This window comes from Cheilinus undulatus, linkage group 14, assembly GCF_018320785.1.
Source record: "Cheilinus undulatus linkage group 14, ASM1832078v1, whole genome shotgun sequence".
Lineage (NCBI taxonomy): Eukaryota > Metazoa > Chordata > Actinopteri > Labriformes > Labridae > Cheilinus > Cheilinus undulatus.
In genome coordinates, this window is record NC_054878.1 from 30299671 (window position 1) to 30324270 (window position 24600).

Genomic DNA, 24600 nt, shown 5'->3' on the forward strand with positions numbered 1-24600 from the left:
GTAGCCAGATGTTTATGAAAATGATATCTGTGATGTTGCTGTTCTACATATCAGTAAAGAATTAAAAGCCATAAAGTGAAAACTGTCTCAAGTCAATTATTAAGCCTGCAGTAACCACAAGGAGCCAGTATGAATTAACAAATCAACGGCCATTTACAACCATTGGAGCTTTATTAAGTGTCCAAAAAAAACCAACTACCACTTACAGTTCCTCTGAGAGTGAGAGAGGGAGTGGGAGAACAGTAAACAGGCAAAGTGCACAGCCTACACTAGAGCAACAGCAATGAAGAGCTCCTAATGCATAAATACAGACAATGAACCTCTCTGGGCCAATCAGTTTAGCCCTCCAGGGACCCTGAATGAACGGCGTCCTGGTATGACTGCCCGCCCTCCTTCGGCTCTGGGAACAGTTTGATGAGGTCATCGATACGTAGGATGGTGATGGCTGCCTCTGTGGCGAACTTGAGACTCTTTGTTTTTACCATGGTGGGCTCGTACACACCAGCCTGACGGTTATCCCTCGGCTTTCCGTTCACCAGATCGAGACCAATCCTAGGAGACAATATATTAATTACACTATTTTGTATGTGCTACAAATCGCTAGAAATCAAATGCGTGTGATTTCAGTAAATCTTACAGTTCATGTTTTAATCTAGAGTACAATAAACAAAAGTTTGATCTCTGAGGTGTTTACAATACACTGCAAAAACCGCAATCTACAATTATCTACTTAAGTGTATCCTTAATTTGACTTTATTTGGCAATTAACACGCTAAAAAAAATGAAACTTTTCTAGAACCCATACTGCTTTTGGCTCCAATCAACAGAGAAGAACCCAAAGTATTTCACTTGTGTACGTTAGCATATACTGACACACTCACCACTTAAGATTCTTGCGTTCAGGATTAACCTGAGCCTCATTGTGGAAGGCCCGAAGCTTGGCCACCAGATCGGTGGAGTCCTGTGCTGCATTCACAGCCAGTGTTTTTGGGATGACGAGGAGAGAGCGAGCAAACTCTGCAATTGCCAGCTGCTCCCGAGAACCCTGCAGCAACAAAAGCGATGAGTGATATGTTACCACTGGGGGCAAACTGATACAACCAATGCTTTACTTGTGACAAGATTATTAACTCACCATGCTGGTAGCATAATTCTCAAGGTAGATTGACAGAGCTGCCTCCACAGCGCCCCCTCCTGGCACTACAGACTTTGACTCCAGAACTCTCTTGACCACGCAGAGGGCGTCATGCAATGAGCGCTCCATTTCATCACACATGAAGTCGTTGGCTCCGCGCAGAATGATGGATGCTGAGGTGCGTGCTTTGGTACTGTCAGGCAAAAACACATTTTATTTAAACAAACAGATCATGCAAATCAGAATTCACTGTTTCATTTTATAATGTGTCCTGTCAGAGGTTATAAACATGCACAGATGTACTGAAGCAGAAGTAAAATACAGCACTGTGAACTACATAAACATTACAGTTCTTACTTCTTGACCAGGATGAGTTCATCATCACAGATGCGTTCCTGCACGACCTCCTCAGCTAGACCGAGCATAGTGGCCTCAAATGTCTCTTCTCCCTCCAGATTGGTCAGAGAAGGGCAGATGGTGGCTGAGATAGGACAAAAAACATTAATGTCGATGACATTCATAACAGCAAAAAACAGGGTTCCTACACTTTATATAATCAAATGTAAGTCTTTTTAAGATCTTTTTTAAGATCTGAGCTGAGAAAATTATTTATTTTTGTGGGGTCAACTCTAAAAAATAAAAAGGCTTGTTAGATGTCTTGGCACACCAGACAGAGCTTAATAATCTGGTTAAATTCACTCTAAGTGAAATGTCAATTGATAAAGGACAAAGAGATTTTGGTCATGAACACCCAAACTTAATAGTTCATGGTGCATTTGATGCCTTTTTTTCTATTAATATATGGCATAGTTATATTTTTAACATAAGCAACAAGCATACAGTCAAAAAAAATTTATGATAAAAAATGAAAAAAGAAAAAAGTAGGCAGAAAACAAAAATTCGATAAAGACACATCCAATTCAAAGTACCTTCTAAAATCTAAGACCAGTTGCTGGTAAAATTAGAGTTTTAAAGACTTAATGGCCTTAAATAAAAAAAATCATATTTGAGACTTTTAAAGGATTTGCAGGAACCCTGAGAACAGCTGGACCAAGTCTTTGAAACATTGCAAGCCTGTTCTTTCATCGTACCTCCTGTTGCCTTAGCAATGCGTTTCAGGTCCCTCTTGAGAACCCTCCTCACTGCCATTGCTCCTGCATCCACAAAGTACTTGAGACACATGTCATCAATGCCACCCGTGGTCAGAATAACGTTGGCGCCTGATGCCAAAACTTTCTGGATCCTCTCCTTGGTGATGTCAGATTCCCTGGAGCATCAAAATATGATATTAAGTCAGTTTTACCAGGATACAACACATTACACAAGTCACACACCTTACATAACTGTCCAGCCCACAGTACGAGTTCATTAGCTATGAAGAAAGCTGATGTCCTGACTAGGGCTGAGTTATTTTCTCCCACGCGTATCACTGTGTAAACTACTGATTCAGCATCACAGCAAATTTAAATGGGATTATACAGTCATGGATGAAAGTATTGGCACACCTGGAATTTTTCCAGAAAATACACCATTTCTCCCAGAAGTTGTTGCAGTTACAATTGTTTTTGGTATACACACGTTTATTGCTGTTATGTGCATTGGAGCAACACAAAAAAATCAGAAGAACAAGGACAAGATTGACCTAATTTTACAAAAATTTCAAAAAATGGGCCAGACAAAATTGTTGGCACCCTTTTAAAACTGTTAGTAAATATTTTTTTTTTCAAGCATGTGATGCTCATTTAAACTCAACTGTGGCAGTAACAGGTGCTGGCAATATAGAAATCACACCTGAAGCCACTTAGAATGTAAAAAAGTTGACCAACCTTTGTGTAGTGTGCCTGTGTGTGTCACACCAAGCATGGAGAAGAGAAAGAAGAGCCCAGAATTGTCTGAGGACTTAAGAAGCAAATTTGTGGAAAAATATGAACATTCTCAAGGTTACAAGACCATCTCTAGAGATCTTGAAATTCTTTTGTCCACTGTGTGTAATATAATCAAGACGTTCATAACCCATGGAACTGTGGCTAATCTCCCTGGACGTGGACAGAAGAGAAAAATGGACAAAAGAATGCAACGCCGGACAGTTTGAAAGGTGGATAAACATCCTCAGTCAACTTCTACACAAATTCAGGCTGTCCTGCAGACTTTGTCCTGCAAAAGTGTCAGCTCAGACCATACGTCGTCATCTGAATGAGATGAAGCGCTATGGTGGGAGACCGAGGAGAACCCCATTGCTGACAAAGAAACATAAAAAAGCCAGACTGGAGTTTGCAAAAATGTGCCTGAGTAAGCCTCAATCCTTCAGGGAGAACATTTTGAGGACAGATGAGACTAAGGAAGAGCTTTTTGGAAAAGCCTGTCATTCTACTGTTTACAGAAAATGGAATGAGGCCTACAAAGAAAAGAACACAGTACCTACAGTCAAACATGGTGGAGGTTCAAAGATGTTTGTGTGCAAGGAATCATGAAATCTGGACACTATCAAAAATGTTGGGCTGCAATGTAGGGCCTAATGTCAGAAAGCTGGGTCTGCATCAGAGGTCATGGGTGTTCCAGCAGGACAATGACCTAAAAGATACCTCAAAAAGCACCAAGAAATGGTTGGAGACAAAGCGCTGGAGAGTTCTGAAGTGGCCAGCAATGAGTCCGGATCTAAATCCCATTGAACACCTATGGAGAGATCTCAAAACTGCTGTTGCAAGAAGCACCCTTCAAATCTGAGAGACCTGGAGCAGTTTGCAAAAGAAGAGTGGTCCAAAATTCCAGTTGAGAGGTGTAAGAAGCTTGTTGACAGTTATAGGAAGCGATTGGTTTCAGTTATTATTTCCCAAGGGTGTGTAACCAAATATTAAGTTGAGGGTGCCAATAATTTTGTCCAGCCCATTTTTTGAGTTTTGTGTAAAATTAGGTCAATTTTGTCTTTTTTTTTTATTTTTGTGTTGCTTCAATGCACATAAATGAAATAAGCATGTGTATACCAAAAATATTTGTAATTGCAACAATTTATGGGAGAAATGGTGTATTTTCTGGAAAAATTCCAGGGGTGCCAATACTTTTGTCCATGACAGTACTTAATGTTAATGGCAGGGCAAGAAGGTGGTAAATGGTTCTACCTTTGTCTGATCTGGTCAAGCTTCTCTGGGTCGTTGATGATGACCTGGACTCCCATCTTCATTTTGGTCTTCTGCAGGCTGAAGTCCAGGCACGCAATCTTTGCAGTGACAATACGCTTCACCATGCCTTTGCAGAAACACATGACAATGTTTAAGAGAAAAAAGCCAAGAGTAAGATCAGTAGATCTTTATGACAGCATTGTGATGTCTGGCAAGAGAAGTGGTGCCACAGTTCACAAACTACTGTGACTATATTCTTTAAAGCCACTGTGCTTTTTCCCACGCGTATCACTGCTCACGCCATCAGGTCAGACATGGCAGCAAATTAAATGGGAGTTCAAAAAAGTTTTTATGTAGATGAATTTAAGATCAAAGTGAAACCAAACACATAACCATGTTTAATGATAGAAATGTTCAACTTGAGGAACCAATTTACCTTGCGAGCCAACTGTGCAGTTCACTGCATAACCATTTACAAGGAAACTTTCTTTCTGGCTGCGGCCATGGGCTTTGAGAACATTGACAGAGTTGATGGGATACTTGGCCACCCCCTTGCTGTCCACAAACTTCACTGCCATGGCAGCATCAACCACCATGTTAGCAAAGAAGTCTGCATCACTGAAGGCAAGGGTTAAGGGAGATTCATCACAGGCATCTTAAATGTCATGACTGGATTTTAACACAAGCATGCATACAGGCAAAACAAAAAGGATACACTCCAATGATTTTTGAGGACATGGAGGTCTTGGCTGCATTTATCAAGCACTCTCTGCCCAGGTCATCGGTTCCGATAGTGAGGTTCTCATTAATGTAGCGGACTGCCTCCCTGAAACAAAGAAAGATTCATGTCAAATACCTGAAAACATCTGATTTGCCCAGAGATTATCTGTATCTTCTTATTGAGAGCAGTTCTCATAGTTAGCATCTTACTTGCATGCCAGGCGATATCCACTGATGACTGACGTGGGGTGGATCTTTTGCTTCACCAGCTCATCTGCACTTTTAAGCAACTCTGCAGCAAGAATTACCTAAGAAAAAGTAAATGGTGTTATTAATGAGCAAAATTTGACACTGAATTAAAACAAAATTAATGATTTTCACTGTGCCATCATATCATTAGGGGTGGCAGAAATGATGCTGCTCAACCCCTTCAGACGCTGAAGGACAGTTTCTCTCTCCTGTTAGCATAGCCACACATCCGTTACAAAAGGCAGATGCATGGTACTAAAACAGGATAACACTTTTGTAACAAACGTTTAAGTGCAAGCTAAAAATACTGTATTGGCCTGAATATAAGAGGGGATTTTTGTCCCTTGAGAAGCACCTGAAAAAAGTGTAAATGTCTTCTATACCAGATCTAGCAGTTTAAATGGCAATGAATGTTGACGGTAATCAGAGTGAAAAAGAGAGCAACATTTACAATCAAGTCTTTCCTAAAGTCCATAAAGTATGTAACAACAGACTCCTGAGTTAAAGTTTTTTAAACAGGAGCTTTTCTGGCCTTCAAAGGAGAACGGGCATGGTGGGACTGTGTGCGTTCAAAGAAGTGAGGTGTGCATGTATGGATATGAGATTTCAATTGACGACAATATAACAAAATGTGACCATTTAATGAACAGGTGTTAAAAGCAGTTTATTGTGTTATTTAGTGTGTTTGTATTAGGGCTGGGCATTTAATCAAAAGTTAGATTAAATCGCAATATGGCCTGCTGCAATTTTAAAATCGCAAAAGGTGCAATATTTCTTTGACCGGAAATTTTTGTCAAAATACCAGTTTTAAACTTATTTTGCAGCAGAGATGTTATGCATGATATATGCAATCATTCAGGTGCCTTTTTTTTTTAGAAAAGCCAAAAAATTTTTTACCTTCTTCATTTTAGTACTACTTTACTCTAGTACTTCTTTCAGTACTGCAACATAAAAATGACAAAAACCCTATAATGCTATAATTCATTTTCAATTTGCAATATGAGTAAAAATCATCAGAACGAGACACTTTAAAGAGAATTGTTCAGCCATTGTTCAGGAATAAAAGAAAGTTATGAATAATTGCATATCAAATCACAATTGCAATGGGGGGGGGGTCGCAATTACCTTTTCCAAAATCGTTCAGCCCAAGTTTGTATAATTATATTCAATTAAAATCATTTACCATATGAAACATATTTGATCTCAGAAAAGTCTTTCAAATAACTGTTTTTGAAAAAGCTGCAGCCTTATAAGGACAGTCTTATATTCAGCCCAGCACAGAAACCATACTATACAACATGGCCAGCTTGCTCTCTCTTAGAGCAGTATATGCCCCTGCTATGTCACCACACAGGAGCAGCTGTTAGCCCCACTCACCACAGACGTGGTCCCATCTCCGACCTCCTTGTCCTGCAGGTCAGCCAGTTCACACAGGACTTTGGCAGCTGGGTGCTCCACTTCCAGCAGCTTCAGGATGGTGGCTCCATCATTGGTGATGGTCACGTCCTGTCAGCATATCCACAAGACCGATTAGCAACCCACAACACACTTACTGTTACCACTGACCCATGAACTGATGAGCATTAACATGATGAACGTATCACAAACCCCAATGTCGTCGACCAGCATCTTGTCGAGGCCAACGGGTCCGAGGGAGCTTTTGACGATGTTGGCGATGGATGCTGCGGCCATGACTGCAAGAACAAGAAAGAAACGAAGCTGTCAACGACGAATAGGAATTTTCTCTCCATTTAAAGGCATCTGTAGAGCTAAAATAGCAAGACCTCGCTCATTTACATGTACAGTCATTTTATTTAGTGTGGTACACAATAAATTAACCACACCCTCAGACCATGACAGTGTTTTTCTATCCCATTAGCATAACCTCCCATTCAACGAGATACGAGTGGCAGGTACTAAAACGGGATGCACATTTTACAATTTAATGCTGTTGGCAGAAGGTACCCGCTGTATTCAATATAGCACACTTTACAGTGTTGATCAGAATTTCACTGGGAGTTGGCTTAAGTTAACGGTAAAGTTAGCTAGCATTAGCATTAGCCACACGTGTGCTGCAGACAGTAAATGAAATCCGTTCTCTCGTTTATCTGACGTGACGCAGAACAAACACATGAAGCTTGACTGGAAAACAAAGTTTAGCGGCCTTAAAACTCACCATTCTGAGTGCGAACAGATTCGCCAGTTGTCCTCTGGCCGAGCACATTTAACGGACCTTCTAATAGCGACATTTTTGGACCACCACACAACCAAGAAGAAAGGAAGCAGCGCAGTGCATTATGGGTAAACCGGCATTAAGCAGAAGGTTCGAGAATAAAATTTAAGAAAAAAAAAGGCTGGATTATTCAGAGAGTACATTTCAACGTCATGGAGCTTAAAAACATTCATTCTTTATTTTATTTTCCACATCAGAATGTTCTCAATCATTTAAGAACACGACGTTTTATTATATCAACTAATACAGACTACATTTCCCATGAGGACTCACTGTCTTCTTCATGAGCATTCAGGTTTGTTTATCATCTTGTGTGGGCTAACATAGCTCCCCCTCGTGTTGACTGGATTTTTGGAGACTTTTTTTTTTTTTTAGTTATGTATATTACCCTCTATAAATTTTGCATTATTTCCCCTAGTTTTCCACGTATCGTTTTTGCTTGTCATTTTATTGAGGCCATAACGTTTGTCAATAACATGTTCATATTTATTTTTTACCTCAATGACATGTACTTACAAGTCACAGTATTTGTTTCAAGAATACTACATTTTCCATATCAACAACGAGTGTACAGAAAAGTATTTAGGAGCTGAATTATTAATACTACTACTATTTCAACAACAAAGATTAAATAAACAACATAATATATGCAACTCTCTTATTTGAATAATTCTTCCTTTTTTAGTTTTTCATCAACTTTTTCACAGGCATGGTGCATGGTACAGAACATTTTGTTTCAAGACACAGACCCCTCACATTCAGATGTCCTGTTGGCAAACTTTAATTCCTAAATTCAGTGAATATAAACACATGTGGCAACACACAGAAATGGATTTCAGCCCGCCTTTATGTAATCCCAGAACCTCTCCAAAAGGGTCGCAACCTACTCAGCATACATTCATAGGATGCAGTTTCGGTCTATGCACTGACCCTGTGGGGCTTTTGACATCTGCAGTACCTTAGAATAACCTGACAGCTGTTATTGTGCCCACAGTAATGACAGGGAACTTATACTTGGATTTAATAGGTATATGAGATGTATCCCCCAATAAGCAAAGCTCTGGACTTCAAGTACGTCTGTTCTAAAGCTGTTAAAATAGATTTGCACAAACTTTCTAAAATCATGATTAAAACAATAATGAATGGATATTGCATTGTTCTTTGGATAAGCACAGTTGTGTTTAGGGCTATTTTATTTGGATTGAAACAAGGAAAAATTAAAACATGTTAATTCTTGACCTCAGTGCATCACTTTGTTTTGCATGTCTGTCCACCTACTTTAACATTGAATATACTGATTTAAGGACCACCTTCACAAACTACCCAAGGCCTCTTTCTCAACTTAAAGTGCGCAATGTGAATGCAATATGGCAGGAACCCTCGAGTGCTTTTATTCAAACTTGAATCAGTACTTTTACTTCAAATTACATTTTAACAGTACAGTACTTTTACTCAGGTACAACTTGTACTTTTCTTCACCTCTGTTGACTACACAGTAGCACATAGTGAGTGAATGAGTCCACATCACATCTTAAAACAGATGTTGCACACAGAAAAACTGGCGTGAACTCTCAGTGAAGTTATCCACCAAGTTAGTGTTATAGTTGACTCTCTGCTTTGTTCTTGTCAGAGGAGACCCACCTTGCCACAGATTTTCAAAAGTTTCTGCAGCTCTGCCATGTTATAAAACATTTGACACTTCACAAGTGTTAGGTTAAAATAGACAAAGCATTAAATTTAACTCTATATAAGTTTAATTAACACTGTCGATTTTGCTGTTTTTAGTTATACAGGTGTGAGTTTACCTGAACAACCCGGCTGGAGATCTGTTGTCTTGTTGTTCTTGCCAATAAGGAAAGATCATTTTTTATGGTATAACTCCTCAGTAGCAACCCAGTATTTAAAGTAAACTTTAAATTAAATACTTTTTACTTTGACTTGAGTAGATTAATAGACCAGTACTTATACCTGACGATGAACAAAATAGACATCTACCTGTTTGAAATACGTCTTCAGCAATTTAAAACATCTTTCCTCATCTACAGTGTTTAAGAGGACAGACTTTCCAAATATCAATAACTTTGCATGAAAATGACAAAAACAAGCGATGGGTTTAATCTGAGTTTATTACCTCCAATACATCGTTTTGTTGAGCAATGACAACTAGGCAGTTAAAAAAATACACTTAACTTAAACATTAAAGCATTATAAAGCATACCTATGGCATACAAGAATAACTTTCCTAAAATGTACATCTTTACAAAGTGTTTACAAATAAAAAAAGACAGAAAAGTGCAAAACAGCGTCAACAAAGACTGACGATCCCCACCAGTGAAACAGAGGACAAAAATACAATAAAAACAGAACATACTTCATATTCCTAACTTGGGTTTGATGTAGATTTCCTGATGTGAAGCCTCGATATTGTGCTTTCATTCAACTTTTCACGTGCTATAGTGATCTTGTATTAATGTGAAGCAGAGTGTGATAGAAAACCCACTTTTGAAAATATTCACAGTATTTGATTGAAATTTGTCTTTACCCCTTAAAACTGAATAAAACCTTCTTTTAATAAATATATTTTACTTTACATCTCACATGTGGCTTTAAGTCATAGTGACAATAGGGCAAAACGATGCTTTCAAATAAATAGGACAACTTTATGTGATTTTTATAAGCGTGTGGTAAATCCTGGAAAACAACTGTGTTATATGAACCATACTGAAGTGACTGAAAACAATATTTCTGTGACTGTGGATGCAGTATCAGTAGTGTGACAGTGTCCAATAAACAAAGTAAACAAACGGCTTTGACCATCCACTTAAAAAAAATCATACACACCAAATACAGTACTGTAGACTTTAACAGACTCCTCGGTCCTGTCCTTTGTGGTCCCTCTTAAAAACAAATGTTATAATTAGCACAAATAAAAAAAATCCACTTTTGAGATGCACATTTCACTCGACATGTTGGCAGTAAAACATTAAAACATTATCTCACAGATTCAAAGTAAGTGTGAAGTCCTACTGTTGCTTATAGATTATCTAAGCATCTTTTTCTGATTTTAAAGCGTGATACCCTACAAAGGTGGTAAGTAGAGTCAAATAAAGTTATTTGAAAAGACTTAAATGTCTAAGTCTAGTTATAACTTAACCTATAAGATCCTGTTTGAGCCAGTACGTCATGTTTTTACAAACTTTTTGGTACAGTACTTAAAAAAAAGCTGTTAAAAGTGACAATCTAGCCTGTGTGATTGCAGATTTGAATTGCTGCTTGTTGCAAGTGGCTTCATCATGTAAGCACATTGAAAAACCTCTAGTCTCTAACTGATTCTTTAGAAGTTAAGATTAACTAGAGCTGAAACTGCAGTTTAACTAATCTTAACAGCAAATTAAAAGAAACAGTTCCTGACATGAGTCCACTGAAGATGGGCAGATTTTTGTTCTACTTTGAGACAAATTTCTATGTCTTACAATCAATAACAGGTATCCTGAACTACTGCACTGCCAAAACTCATATCTAGGCAAGTGTATTTGTGCAATTCCTAGTCAGAAATAACTCCTTATGATTGTTTTAAAGTTCCTGTAAAGTGATGAAAAAATCTTTCTTTTTATGAACCACCAGGCCAAATTTTACTCATGAAAAACATCTTTAAGTTTAAAAAATTAAGCTTTAAAACCATGAAAAATGAGGCTGTAAAATGTGCTCTTGGATGGTGTGGGTGTGTCGGTTTAAATGAGCTGAAGTCACGCCCACTCACAAAGAAGTACGATCCTCTCAAATTTGAAAGAATGCCTCTGATCAGAGCACAGCTCCCTTTCTTTGTGCCAGAGCACAGAAGTTGGAGAATAAATTGACTGTGTTCTGGCACAAATCTCTCCATTATGATATTCACTTTGTGGGGACGTAAAGCCATAATCACTTAACAAATCCAGATGAAGAGCTTACTTCAAGGCATTAAGCACATATATGGTATAAAATGCATGTAATAGGTAAAAATATCAGCCAGGATGCATCGCTGGCAGATATTTTTACTTCTCACAAGCAATACAGGCTTTTTTTGCTTGTAAATCCTGAAATTACATGTTTTCTAGTCTTTTAATGAATGTGGCTTAAAATACTGTAGTATAATGAGATATTCTGACAAGAAATTGAACAAATAAACTGACTAGGATTTGAGTTTTTGCAGTGTGCATCTGTACAACAGTTGATTGGCACACGTCGCCCTGAATCAATTCCTACGCCTCCAATTATCCCTACAAGGATTACACATAAAGCAATAGAAGCAACTGAATTCTCTCAGTATTAAAACTCACTCAGCCATAGAGGATGCATTTTAAAAAATGACTGAGACCACTTTAATTTGACTATTGTTGATAACTTTTCCCTGCTAGATCTCTTTGAGAAGTCTATCTGAACCTGGAAGTGCTAAACAGCTCACATGCAGACTGATGTGGCATTTTAATCATGTATTACTGTTTGAGAAAGGAGAACGTCTGCCCTTGCTTCTGATCTATGTAGAGAACTATTTGAGTGATTTATTTTATCGTGATGAAAGCAGCAGTGTCACTCGTGTTGCTGTGTTTTATGTTTATATATGTTTGGCTTGTAGTTGTCCATAGACTCAGGCAAAGCTGCTGGAGCTCAGACACTGAAACTTCTCCCTCAGTGACTGGACGATCTTGGGTTGGTTCTGCTGTGGCTCGCTCCACAGGTACTTCTCCAGCTGCTCACGGTCTAGAGACCTCAAGGGGTCGCAGGAGTGCACCGGTGTGCACGGCAGACTCTGAGAATGGAGACTTCGGTTCTGATTGGAAAGGACTGCAGAGCTTCCATTCCTCCGTGCCAACTTTTCCTGCTCCTGCTCACTCTCATCCTCAGAGCGGATCTCCACATAGTCATCGTCGTCTTCCCCGTTGTCCTTAAAATTAGCCAGGTAGTTCTGGGTGGCATTGAGTATGCTCAGCGCAGACGCTCGGTTCAGGACCACCACCTGTTGACCGTCGTGTAAAGTGACGTCTGAGAGTCCCTGGCTGGAGCGTTCTGGGAGGCTACTCTGCCGACCAGCACGACCCAGACTCGGGCCGTGGAGTCTGTCTGTGGATCGATCTCCAGCGGGTCCATTACATTTGAGTCCAGGTTGGTTCTTCTCCTGCTGCTGGCTACCCAAAGAGCTGACAGACTGACAGGGACCAGGCGGGGAAGACTCTGAGGAGGGCAAAGACGGAGCATTAAACGAAGGATGTCTCTTAATAGTACTGTACACATGCTCCTCTTTCTCGCTTGGTGCCGACATGCAAGAGCTCCATCTCTGAGACGGTGGGGTGGTTGGAGAGGGAGGCAGAGTCTTCAAAGACGGGATGGAGGTGGAGGAAGTAAGCCTGCGATGTGGAGTAGAAGAAAAACGAGCGTCCTCCCCCTCACTGGATGAAGAAACAAAGCTGACCAGCTCTCCGTTGCTGTACGTGGAGTGGAGCCAGTCCTCCTCCAGGGAGGTCTCAGGCATGGAAGGAGAGGACGGCAGTCCTGGGTGGGAGTGATGTGGGGTGACAGAGGTCTGACCAGCTGTACCAGGAGGGTCTTTAAACATGACCTGGTCATAGAGCTGGGAGTACTCTGCTATTCTTGCACCTGAAGAGAAAAGAAAAGAAAGATGTAAGGAAGTATATTATCACGTAGAGCAAGAATATTGCATTTATATTCAGTATGATTCCTCCTGCTGATCCCTTGAAGGCAATTCATTTTGTCAATTATTTCTTGCATCCATGTCTGATTGATCATTTGTTCTGATTGATCAGTTCAGGATTGGTCACAGTTCATACTTTGTTAACACCAATGAAGAGGCAGTTTATCCGCTCTATTGCTGCATTTGGACTAGTACTGTTTACAATGCTGCACTGAGCTGCTTACACTTTTTGTACATTGTTTTTGGGATATTTACAAGTTATGTATGGAAATTAGAATAATCTTTGAATGTGATATTTGTATGACAGAACATTGTACCTTTCTTAGGCAAATGTAGGTGGAATATGTATTCAAGCATAAGCAGATTTTTTTTGTTTTTGCTGTGAGGATTTCTCCAGTAACAGCTCAAACCCTTACTGAAGTTTTTATACTGCTTGTAAATTAGAAGATGACCCTCGGTTTAAGTTGATTTTACAAGCTTTGAGCATTAAAAAGTTAAAGCACATCATTGCACCACATTAGTTTGTGCTATCGTGCAACAAAAAGGTCAGTTCTAAATGAGGGGCAATCATTTTTACCCTGGTGGTTTTTGTGAAACCAAGTTTCTGTGTGCAAAGTGAAGAATGTCAGCATCCAAAATGAAGGTTGGAATAGTTGTGTTAAAAATTACTTGCTCTGTTTAATAGCACATGGGAAATACCTCATAGGGGGAGCTAGTAATTTCATCCTCATCTGTATAAAGAAAATTCAGCATTTGTTTCTTGTGTTTATGGTCTTTTTGCCATTTCCAATCCAATATTCACTCTTTTTAAGCGCTTCTTACTCAACTGAAGGCTATACACTCTTCTTTGTTCTACAATTAGTCTTTATCTTTGTCTTTTGTTTGAGGAGTATAAGGATGGTATGTAAGAGCTGTTTTCTCTGAATAGAAACTCTCTGACGCTAAAAGCAATGCCAGTGATAAAAGCTAAGGACTCCAAATCTCTGGAGTATTGTCAAGAGGAAGATTAGAGACACCAGACCCAAAAACAAAGACGAGCTGAGGGCCCCTATCAAAGCAACCTGGGCCTCCATAACACCTCAGCAGTGCCACAGGCTGACCGCCTCCATGCTACACCACATTGATGTAGCAATTCATGCAAAAGGAGCCCCAACCAAGTGCATATAAGAGTGCATATAAATGAACATACTTTTCAGCAACTAAGACTTTCAAGACATTTTCCCTCTGTGTGCAATAAATCTATGAGTTCTATTTATTGAATTGAACTACTGAAATAAATCTACTTTTCCATGATATTCTAATTCATTGAGATGCACCTGTAGAGGCACCATTGTTTCACAACCAGCTAAAACTCCATACAGGAGTTTCTAAATCTATCAATATTACTTTACAGTGTCAACTAAAATAGTTTGTTTCTTATGCGAGTCACTTAACATCTCTACAGTCTAACACGAAAGTTGTGTCTTTGGTAAGAAGTCAGTGGTATGTGGGCTAAATCAGATTTGCCAAAATGATCAGCAAGTCAAGGCAGTATGCCAAGATACTTGTCCCTCTATTACACTAGGGATGTAAATGGGAGCGGATGCTTCAGTGGTCCATGGTTCAGTCTGTTTTAAGTTGAAGTTAAATGCTCTTATCTCTATCATATAAGAAGGGAAGGGCAGGTAGCCTATTTATACCAGCTGTCCCTGGCTATCAACCTTAAAAAGCCTCACTTTTGCATTACCTATAGCAGCGCCCCCTTGTTTCTTCTCTTCCAAGATGGCTGCCAGGTCTTTCTGCCTCTTCTCAGCCCTGGCTCGGGTACATGAGTCCCCAGGGTCCATGCTTCTCATGCGCAGCAGTTGGTTGGCTTTCTTAATTTTCTGGCTGTACTGCCGTGCCATTAGGAATACTCGGCTCTTGGATTTGTCCATCAGTTCCAAAGGGAAGTCCACTGACTCCCCAAGCAGGAGAGAAGATGTGGCCAGGGGCGAGTCTAGACCTGCTAACTCCCCTGGAAATAAACTGTGAAGGTCCTTTCGAGTTGGAAGCTCCACCAGGTCATCGTCTTCTAGACGGAAGCTACCGCTGCTCAAGCGGGCCAGTCTCTTCCGGATGTTTTTTACTGTGCCTGGGAGGGGCTCAGGGGTGACAGGAAGGGGGCGTGAGGCAGGAGGAGGGCTGTGGTTTTCTTCTGCTGGAGTTGGTTCAGGGAGGTTGATGACTGGGATGGTGAAGGATGGTGTGGAGGTGATAGGTGGGGGTTTAGGCTGATGCGCTGGGGGAGACTTTGTTGGAGGGCTAGCTGTTTGAGAGTTATTGGCATGTGAGGTCTTTGTAGGGCTGTTTTTGACTGAAGGAGTCTTCTTTGGAGACTCATTGCCGCTTACAGGGAATGCAGCAGGTAGCCTGTCAGCCTTCTTCTCATTGTTCTTAATATAGTTTTCCAGGTCATTCCAGATCTCATCAACCTGCTCTGACATCTTATCTCCTTTCTGCGGGTGCTGAGAGAAAGTCTCAGAGGCGGATGAGGAAGAATAATCTGGCTCGGAGGAACATGTGACTGGGCGGGAGATATCATGTCCATCATCCTCTCCGAAATGAATGCTCTCCTCTGAAACAAACACTCCAAGGCTCCCAGTGAGGTCTTGTTCAGATGTGATCACACTGCCCCTTTCTTGTTTCACTTTGTTGCCTTCACTTTTTCCCTTCACCTCCGTTGGTGGAGGGTCCCTGAAACAGATAGTGTCATAGATGTTCTCCTCCACTATCTTGAGCTCAAAAGGCCTTCCTTCTTGAGTGGATGAACGATTGCTCTCTGAAGAGCTGTCGGCCTCAATCATTGGCTCTACAACAGCTGGAGCTTCTGGGTCATTCAAGACCCTTGCTGCCTTACCTTGGAAACCCTGTGCATTGGTAGAATTTTCTTTCCTTGGCTGACTGTCCTCTGGGTCTTTCCTGATGAGGCCCATGTTCTTTAAGTCCTCATAGCTAATGTTGTCGTACACGTTTTCAATATCATCTATCGTTAGCTGCTCGGCTGAGGATGATCCTGATAAGTCGTTGCTTGATGATTCTGTGTGGATCACTTCCAGGTTGCTGTGTTCAGGATGGGTATCATCAGGACTCTGTAAAGCCTCTGTAGCCTTCTCTCCTGCACTGCTCGCCCTCCGTAAGACTCGGCCCCCATTGGTCGGAGGGTCAATCTGCACAGTTGGAACCTGTTCAACGTGCCAGCTGCAGGGCCGAGCAGACTTGGGTGAAGAAGTGGCCTCTGAGGTCACGTCTGGTTCTGGAGCACTTTGCTCTGTAGGGACGAACATCTGGTAGATGTCTTCGTCCTCGTCATCTGGCTGCATGGTGCGCTGGCGGGTGGGGAACATGGCCCTGCGAGCACGGTGGTCCGCCCAGATGTTCCTTACTGAGTTGTCAGTTTCTGTCACTACCACAGAGGGGATGGGCGAGTCTGGAGGTTCTTCAGTAACGTGAGATGTTCTGAGAAGAGGTGGGTGGTGGCTTCCTTCTCTCACGAGGGACTCTCTGGCTCTCTGGGAAAAAGAAAAGAGATTTAGGAGATTACTTATAGCTGATAAAGTCAAAACATCCAGAGTCCAAGAAAAATTATCATAAGGGGACAAAGTATATTTTATTGCATCGCATCATATTGTATCGTGTTGTATCATATTAAAGTGTGTAGTATTGTGTCATATATATATATATATATATATATATATATATATATATATATATATATATATATATGGATCACTGGTTACAAATGATTCATTAAAATCAATTTAATCAGATAATTTGAGCTTTTTATTCCAAAAACTTGCATATTCCTTCTCTACTTATATTACATTACGTAGCTGACCTGCCTCGGCAACATGGCGGCGAAAACGACGTCCAGCCAGCCCGCCAGCCAGCCAATCTCCCGGCGCATGTTATGTCTGTGCTCAGTGATACATGAATTTGGATCATAAATCGATTCATTAAAATAATGTAAAGTTATCGCTGTGCTTGTAGGTCCGAAAACTCAGGTATTTTTTATCTACTTGTATTTCCTTATGTGGCAGACCCGCCTCTATTAATATGGCGACGCACAAAGAAAACGACGAAGAAGATGTTCAGTTCAAATGACTTCTCGTATTTGAAATGAGATATGGTGCCACTGGTCTGACTCCTGGTGTGAAGTTGAGGTCCTGGGCTGCATCCAGGTACTCTTGAAAAAAGCAGGTCTGTTTCCAAACAAGAAGTCAATAACCCTATGTTTAAGACAGTGGAAAATTCAAATTGGCCAAAAAACACAGTTCTGAATGCAAAATAGTGGGCTTTAAAAATGTGATGAAAAGAGTAAGATTAATCATGATTAAGTACAGAATTTCTGAGATTTATCCCAATTAAATAGTTTGATCATTTGACAGCCTTAGTTATTTTGTATCATATCCCATCAAATCATATTGTCTTGAATTGTGTTGTGTTTTATTATGATGTATCATATCCTATATTGTATTGAGTCATTTTGTGTTGTATTTCATTGTATGTTACTGTAATGTAATATTTTGTATTGTATGTATCAAATCAGTTTTTCTGCCCCCTCTGCATGGAATACTCTCCAGACTGATTTGAAACTGTCTGAACTCATTTCAGTTGAAGACTTTCATTCTGCATTAAATGACAGACATTGTGAAACCATGGAACAGTGCCTGTGTTTATAAATGTGTTATTGTGAGTCATTTTCCAGCACTTAATCTGCAATTACCTATGCACTTTCAAAATTATTGTTTGCAATAATAATTTTGCAATGTATTATCTTGTGAAATGTGCAGCTGACCTCTTGGCCAGGTCACCCTTGTAAAAGAGATCTCATTCTCAATGGGTCTTTATCTGGTTAAATAAAGGTTAAATATAAATATTATATTGTACCATACTGTGCCATAATGAATCAAATTGTACCAATCTGTATCCTATAATACTGTAATGTGTTTGTAACATGTTGTATTGTATCATACTGTACTGTACTGTATGATATGGTATTGTGTCATGTTGTATTGTTATATCATATTGTATAGCGTTATATTGTGTATCATCATATCATTGTATTCTTTTGTATTGTAACGTATAATCTTATGCTGTATCATGTTGTGGCATTTCATTTTGTGTCGAGTTGACATTGCTGTATTAAATCTGTGAATACCTGTAGGTCTGATGGGCTCATATTGAAGGCTTTCCACTGCTCTATACTATCAACTGATGCCTGAGGGTTAAGTCTCTTCCTGCTGCTTTTTCCTGGGACTCGCAGCCTCTTCCCTCCTCCCTGAATTGAGAGATTTCCGCATTAATAGAGTTGAATATTTGAAGAGCTTGTCTTCATCTTAGTGTTTGTTGTTTTCAACACTGTAAACTCACCAGGCCACTATCATCTTCATCATCTGCATCTTGCTGATGTGGCTCCTCCTCCCTGTCGCTGTGGTCATAGTGATCCCCGGGGTCGAGGGATTCCTGTGATTGGTTGATGAGGCTGCGACTGCGACCGATAGTTCCCAAAGCCAGCTGGGACACTGGTGACAGCAGGGTGGCGCCAAGGCTCATTCTCTGCTGAGAGGGATGATTGATTGAACAAATGTTGTGCGAATGTGCTTCATCACCTCAAAATGTGAGCCATCAGAGTGTTGTTGCTCACCTTTTCACCATCTGTGTTGGCAGCATTTTGCTTGGCATTTTTCAACAATTTCGATAGAGGTTCTGGAAAGTCAGAAAAAGAATTATTGACAAATTTATACTTTCAAGGTTGACATCTTAACAGCAAACTGAATTCTTTAAGCCTTTTTGTAATGGGTGATTCCCTTTTTTGTCACCTTCTTTGTTCCTTTCTCAGATTCAGATGCATTATTGGTCCTGGAGGGCTATTTAGTTTGTGTGTCTACCCAGACCATGCAGGCATTTACAGCCAAACAGCAGGCAGGAGGATGTCGGAGACATTTATAAATAGTCAGTACAGTGACAGAGATGCTCAGTGGCACATTGACCCCCTCATGTGGCCCCTTAAGTGATGACACACACAAAGTTTTAAGCAGATATAATTAAACGGATAAGGCCATGTTAAGATGCATTCCTTATTACATTTTAAAGGTATAGTCTGTAAAATGCAGTAGCATTTTAGCAGAACAAACTTGGTAAAATTGGGACCTTGTACTTACAGGTATTTCTACATTTTATTTTTAAATCACTTGAAATAAAAGCTGTTCGATTTTTAAAAAAATTTAGAATAAGGCTTGTATACACACAGCATTGTGCAAAAGTCTTAGGCCACCATTATCACGCCCTTCTTTTTGGAAAGAGCCAGAGTGGGAGTGATTTTTATCTTCAAGCACGACAGTGATCCTAAGCAGGCTGCTAATGCAGGGAAACTATTTCTGTAGAGAAAAAAACAGCTGATAAAAAAACTAATAGTTCAGTAGATAGATAGCTCAGGATCATATGAACAGAGAAATATATTTCAAAACTACAGAAATGTAAAGATAATTTCTGATATACTAAAGATCCCTTGTACAATAGACCAAAAATACTGAAGGAATCTGAAAGACTGTCCCATATAAGAGCCCCAGAGAAAGAGAGATCACTGCCAGTGCTGACTTGCCTGTTGAAGTTGTTTTGTTTTTTGTTTTTTTGTTGTTGTTTTTTAAATGGTGCTGAAAAGTGAATTAAAAATTGAGTAATAAAACTCATCATCATTAAACCATTGTTAAAAAAAGGTTTTGCACTTTGGCAGAGTACTGTACACAAGTAGGATCCTCCTCCACAGATTCTACCGTTTTGCATCCCCATGTTTCAGCATTTCCACAGAAAAACCAAATAACAGTTCCACATTTTTAGTTACCACTAGAAGTACTTAGAAAGAAGGAATAAACAAAGAAGAGAGGCTTGTTGTTTTTGTTTAGAGAGAAAGCTTGCCCTGTCAAAAATTCAGGAGGGCTGAGCAAGTGAGCATTATAATCTAGAATCTGACTGTATGATGTTGCTAATGTTCCCAATTTTACACACTGTACCTTTAGGTCTACACACAGAAAATGCACGAAGAGGCTACAGACAGAGAAAACAGTGTAAACTTTTATGTCAGTGCTTCCCGTAGTGTGAGGTACAGTAGAGTGGCTCTGAGGTTTCAGAGCTAACAAAACAGCCAGAAGTTTCAATTCATGTCATTTTCTAATCCTTTATTTCATCTGATGTCTACAACCGGTTTCACAGTTTAACTGGTATTGGATTAACTGCTGACACTCTGTTAACATTCTACTATTCTGCTTGCTTATCAATTTTAAGAATTTGTCAGTTTCTTTAGAGACATAAATGCTACTAGAACAGAGTTTGATTGGCCACATGGTGCATTTACAGAGATAAATACTAGAGAAGACGATTCAAGTGACTTTGCAGATGTCTAATTAAAACAAAATAACTGGCAGTGGCTCATTAATTCTACTTTGTGACTTGGCAAACAAAAACATGATAAGTAAAAGTCAAATATTGTAGTCTCATGTTATGATTTTAAAAGGGATTTTAGTGGACCCTAGAAGATTTTCATGTCTAAAATCGGCTCTCAGCATACTGAAGTTTAGGAAAGGCTGCTTTATGTGGTTAAATGCAATAACAATGAATACAAAATCAAACAAAGATCTGCCTGCCAAATGAAAATTATTAAGGTTTAACAGCCTGATGGTAGAAATAATCTATTTATTTGTTTTCTGCTATAAGGTCGATCCTTAGAGTAAACTCAGACTATAGGAGGCGCTCAAATTAGGGAAATATTCCTTTAGCTTTTTGGACTACCTGTCTCTCGCACAAAGAACACACATATCTCCTGGACTCTGATTGTTTTGAAGCTTAACAATTCTGTAAAGGCTTTTCTTGTCTTTTATTGACAAGTTACCTTTTCTGCGCCCTCTGCGAGGAGTAGGACCCTCTTTGGTCTGAGGGGAATCCTTCTTGTCCCCATCAGGACTGTAATGAAACCCGGGATGATCTGTTGAATTGACAGGAGAGTTGTATCACAATTTGTACATAGGGATCAGACTGTATTAGATGTCGATGTACACTTAAAAAAGGCCACATCTATTCATTTCTACAAGATGCAAAGAAAATCTTTTGATAAAAAAAATGGTACTTACGCATTGCATCCATCTCTAAAATGGCTTGTTTAGCCTAGAATGAAAGATAATTAAAGTGTGTGAGTTCAACAGTTTACACCATGGATGATGTATAGTTTTGTCACTAGATGGCGCTACAGCACAGTGCTGGAGAGGCAATGGAACTAATAAGTAGTCTCTTTGCTGAACTTTTAAGTGACCCTCACCCTTAGAGACAAGTCTCCTGGTGCACAAAAGCAGATAAATAAACAGGACATTGAAAAATAGAAATGAATGACTTTAAGAAATTTGTGTGTATCAAAGATAAAATGATGACAGTTTGGGTAAATCGAGGAAGTAAAGACGGATACCTTCGCTGGGATTTTAGCCGGATGGTTTTCAAGTATGAGTCTTTTGAGGTGTAAGATCCACATGCGCTTGTCTTGCTGGGATTTAGCCTGAAAGTCACAGTACAAAACATCAAAGATTACATAACAGCAGTCAGAAACTTTAAAAATAACACTCAGAGGGTTGGGGCTGAACACAGCTTTCTTACATCCCACCGATTATCTTTTATATTTTAGCACCTCTACAAAGTACAGTGGTTAGGTAACAATAGCTTCTATTAGTCTCTAAACACTTGACAAGTCTGAGCAATTCTTTGAGGTGGGCCTGGACCCTCAAGAAAACACCTGCAAGTAATCTTCGCTTTGTAATGTTACCTTAAAGTGCAGGTAGCTGACACTTCAAACAAAACATGTAATGACATTTCACAAAGACTTTTGTTTTGATGTGGGTTCTCTTATGCAACGCTGTCCTACCTGGACGGTGTGCTGAAGTTTAGGGTTTTTGTAGTGAAACACACTGAAACTCAGTGGTTCTTTAGGAATAACTTCCACCAGCATCAGGTTACAGCACTGCAGAACACAGGTAGGAAAAAACACAGCTATTCAGTGTAAATTTGTGTGTTTGGGACATATGAGAGCTCAGCAGCATCCCTCACCAGTATGTGAGCCTTGTATGTGTAGGTTTCTTCTCTTTTCTTGGTAATTAGCAGAAGCTTGTCAAAGAGGAATAGGGTTCTCTCATTTTTGGCTCGCTGCAGACGAAATGTTCCTTCGAGAACCAGCTCTCCATAGCCGATTAGATCAGGGCCCTTCCAGTTGGTCAGTAAGCTCTGGATTTCCTGCAGAAGTGCACAGGAAATCAGAGAACTGTTATCAAATCATAATCTGGATTTTATAGCAGAACTGAAAAACAACTGCAAAACTGCAATAAACATTACGAGATTTTAAGAAAATTAAGTGGGAAAGAAAAAACATAAAATGCGAAGCTGCACTAAACAACTGGATTGGCAAAAACTGACTATTAATGCGAAAGTCATTTTGAAAAATTGCAAAAATTAATGCAATAGTGAGCAACTGTGACTGCTCTTTTGTGTCTGTGATCAAGTGTTCAGAGATAAAATTTGTGAGTATTATTTTAAAAGTAAATGCATCACAAAACACAGATGAAAAGAAAAATAACACTAAAATTTGATATGACTTGTTTGATGTGGGAGAAAGGATAGACAAAAACAGTAATAAAACTAAGGAGGAGTAAAAAGGACATAAATATGTGTGAGTAAAATAATGCTGAAGAAATTAATAAATATTAATAAGAATCTGGCCTATCCATCCTCCAGACACTGACAGTAAACTCTTCTCCTTACATTCCTGCATTCACTTGACCCTTCTGGCTCCCAGCTGATAAAAGAAACAAGCTTCTCTTTTATGTGTCTCCCTTATGCAAGGCCATCATTAGCCTGCTGGAAAATGCAGTGACTTGCGTAAGACGTGGGGAGGATCAGAGCTTTGGCTGATTCAAACCTAGACTTCACATAAATTTTCTGCAGAACAATAAAAGAAAGTGGCTCCTTGGAAGCATTAAGCCAAGGTCGGATCAAAGATTTGCGACGCAATGAGACTGTTTAGAGGGGGACAGCTGCAGCTTGGATCAGACTGGCTGATGGTGTTGCCTGCAGTTCAGTTTTTCAAGTTGTCAACAGCTGGTTTAAAAGCAGGTAATTGGGAAATGGAAATCTTGATTTGAAAGGTTAAATGCCAACAAACATTGGTTAAAAGCAGAATATTTTTGGGTACTGACATGTTTACATCAGTGAATGTGCAGCGCTGTCCTTTTTATGGAGACGTTTTTTTGCACACTAAAGTTAAGGAGTGAAGAGTCGATGCCATGAAAAACATTACATCGTCCCCCAGGTGCAGCAGTGTGAACTGACAGGCTTTCAGAACATTGCAAAGCCTCCTGTTGCAAGCAGTTTTGACTCATCTTGTTGAAGTCTTTCATCTGAAATTGGCTTTAAAACTCTGTTTAAGGCATCAGAGTAATGACAGATTATGGTGGACATCATGTGATTAGAATTTAATGGATTTTACGGAAGAGATCAAATTTTGTGCACAATTTGCCGTTTTTAAAAGATCTTTCTTTTTGTACCTGCAGCCTAACAGCATGCTCATGCTTCCTCTTCATGTCGTTGATGTGCCAGGCCACTCTCTGCATGGTTTCTATGGCTTCCTGCACAACCTCGTACGTCTCTGTGTCCTTCTCCATGTGGTTGGCTATTTCCTGCAAAGACATAAAACCCTCAGAGTAACTATGTGCACGTACTGCATGCACGTGCATTAGCACACTTTGCACATGCATGTTCATTGAATGCAATGGGCCACACTCTGTGTTTCTGCATATGAACACACACTTATGCATGCACTGTAATGCAAACAGTGTACGTATACAGGAAGATACATACTGGGCACCATATGTCTAAACATTTGGCCTCTCCAGAGGAGACTGTCATTGGGAGCTGATCCAGAAATGCTGTTATTTTATCATGGTACACATTCATTTGTACTGCTAGAGATAAAACATTATTGTGAGCAAACAAGTTTGCACCTGTGCTTTGGTTTCTGCAGGCATAGAGTAATTGTGTGTGTGCGTGTGAGGCAGACAACGCAGGGACAAACATACATGCAGCAGTAGGTGGTACTTGAGGATCCTCTGCACTGGCTTGAGCAGGTAGGAGCCCAGAGGCAAGGAGTGCCGCAGAGATTCCTGGCGCTCGCGGAAAAACTTGGCCAACGCCTTATTCCTCATGCACTCTGTTAGCACAGCCACCGACCTGTGGAGGCAAAAAACATCAGGAATAAGATGTCAGGGATTTGTGGTGAACTATAATTAGACAGTAATGACAGGAGAGAGTTGTAATGTGTGTCCTGGCAGACTATACTGTAGGAATACTCCCCCTGATTGGACAGAAATGACAGAGACAGACATCAGCAAGGTATGAAAACATTATAAGATTC

At 39.9% G+C, this 24600-nt stretch overlaps 2 protein-coding genes and 1 non-coding gene across 7 annotated transcripts in view; all 3 read right to left on the reverse strand.

Moving 5' to 3' along the window:
- Window positions 1–130: 130 nt before the first annotated feature.
- tcp1 (t-complex 1) lies at window positions 131–7517 on the reverse strand. Its single transcript, XM_041804623.1, has 12 exons — window positions 7397–7517; window positions 6829–6914; window positions 6598–6726; window positions 5182–5279; window positions 4967–5077; window positions 4688–4869; window positions 4252–4378; window positions 2227–2402; window positions 1493–1616; window positions 1136–1328; window positions 882–1045; window positions 131–552 (listed from the first exon to the last, which is right to left on the reverse strand). Exons 1-12 carry the CDS (start codon window positions 7467–7469, stop codon window positions 339–341), a joined length of 1677 nt encoding a protein of 558 aa, XP_041660557.1. The 5' UTR covers window positions 7470–7517; the 3' UTR covers window positions 131–338.
- LOC121521998 lies at window positions 7012–7149 on the reverse strand. The gene has a single exon (XR_005992923.1). It is a non-coding gene; the product is annotated as a small nucleolar RNA SNORA29 (small nucleolar RNA).
- Window positions 7518–9561: 2044 nt separating the features above from the next.
- Window positions 9562–24600, reverse strand: part of LOC121521233 (pleckstrin homology domain-containing family G member 1) — a 106142-nt gene continuing 91103 nt past the window's right edge. For 3 of the 5 annotated variants that reach the window (XM_041805040.1, XM_041805044.1, XM_041805042.1), the window contains exons 6-17: window positions 24266–24416; window positions 23735–23866; window positions 22245–22427; window positions 22063–22158; window positions 21613–21699; window positions 21284–21317; window positions 21046–21138; window positions 18805–18866; window positions 18531–18719; window positions 18319–18438; window positions 14866–16669; window positions 9562–13084 (exon numbers count right to left, since the gene is read on the reverse strand). In XM_041805040.1, the coding sequence (XP_041660974.1) occupies window positions 12078–13084; window positions 14866–16669; window positions 18319–18438; window positions 18531–18719; window positions 18805–18866; window positions 21046–21138; window positions 21284–21317; window positions 21613–21699; window positions 22063–22158; window positions 22245–22427; window positions 23735–23866; window positions 24266–24416 (3958 nt within the window). In that variant the 3' untranslated portion in view covers window positions 9562–12077. The remainder of the gene's footprint in view (window positions 13085–14865; window positions 16670–18318; window positions 18439–18530; window positions 18720–18804; window positions 18867–21045; window positions 21139–21283; window positions 21318–21612; window positions 21700–22062; window positions 22159–22244; window positions 22428–23734; window positions 23867–24265; window positions 24417–24600) is intronic. The other 2 variants (XM_041805041.1, XM_041805043.1) reach the window with 2 other exon arrangements.

What these genes read in the sequence shown, in the direction of transcription:
- tcp1 (XM_041804623.1), bottom strand. Translation starts at nt 7,469, where the DNA reads ATGTCGCTATTAGAAGGTCCGTTAAATGTGCTCGGCCAGAGGACAACT. An exon ending in GGATATCGCCTGGCATGCAA is followed by an intron (nt 5,078 to 5,181) that starts GTAAGATGCTAA and finishes TCTTTGTTTCAG; the next exon opens with GGAGGCAGTCCGCTACATTA. An exon ending in GAACTCATCCTGGTCAAGAA is followed by an intron (nt 1,329 to 1,492) that starts GTAAGAACTGTA and finishes TTTGCCTGACAG; the next exon opens with TACCAAAGCACGCACCTCAG.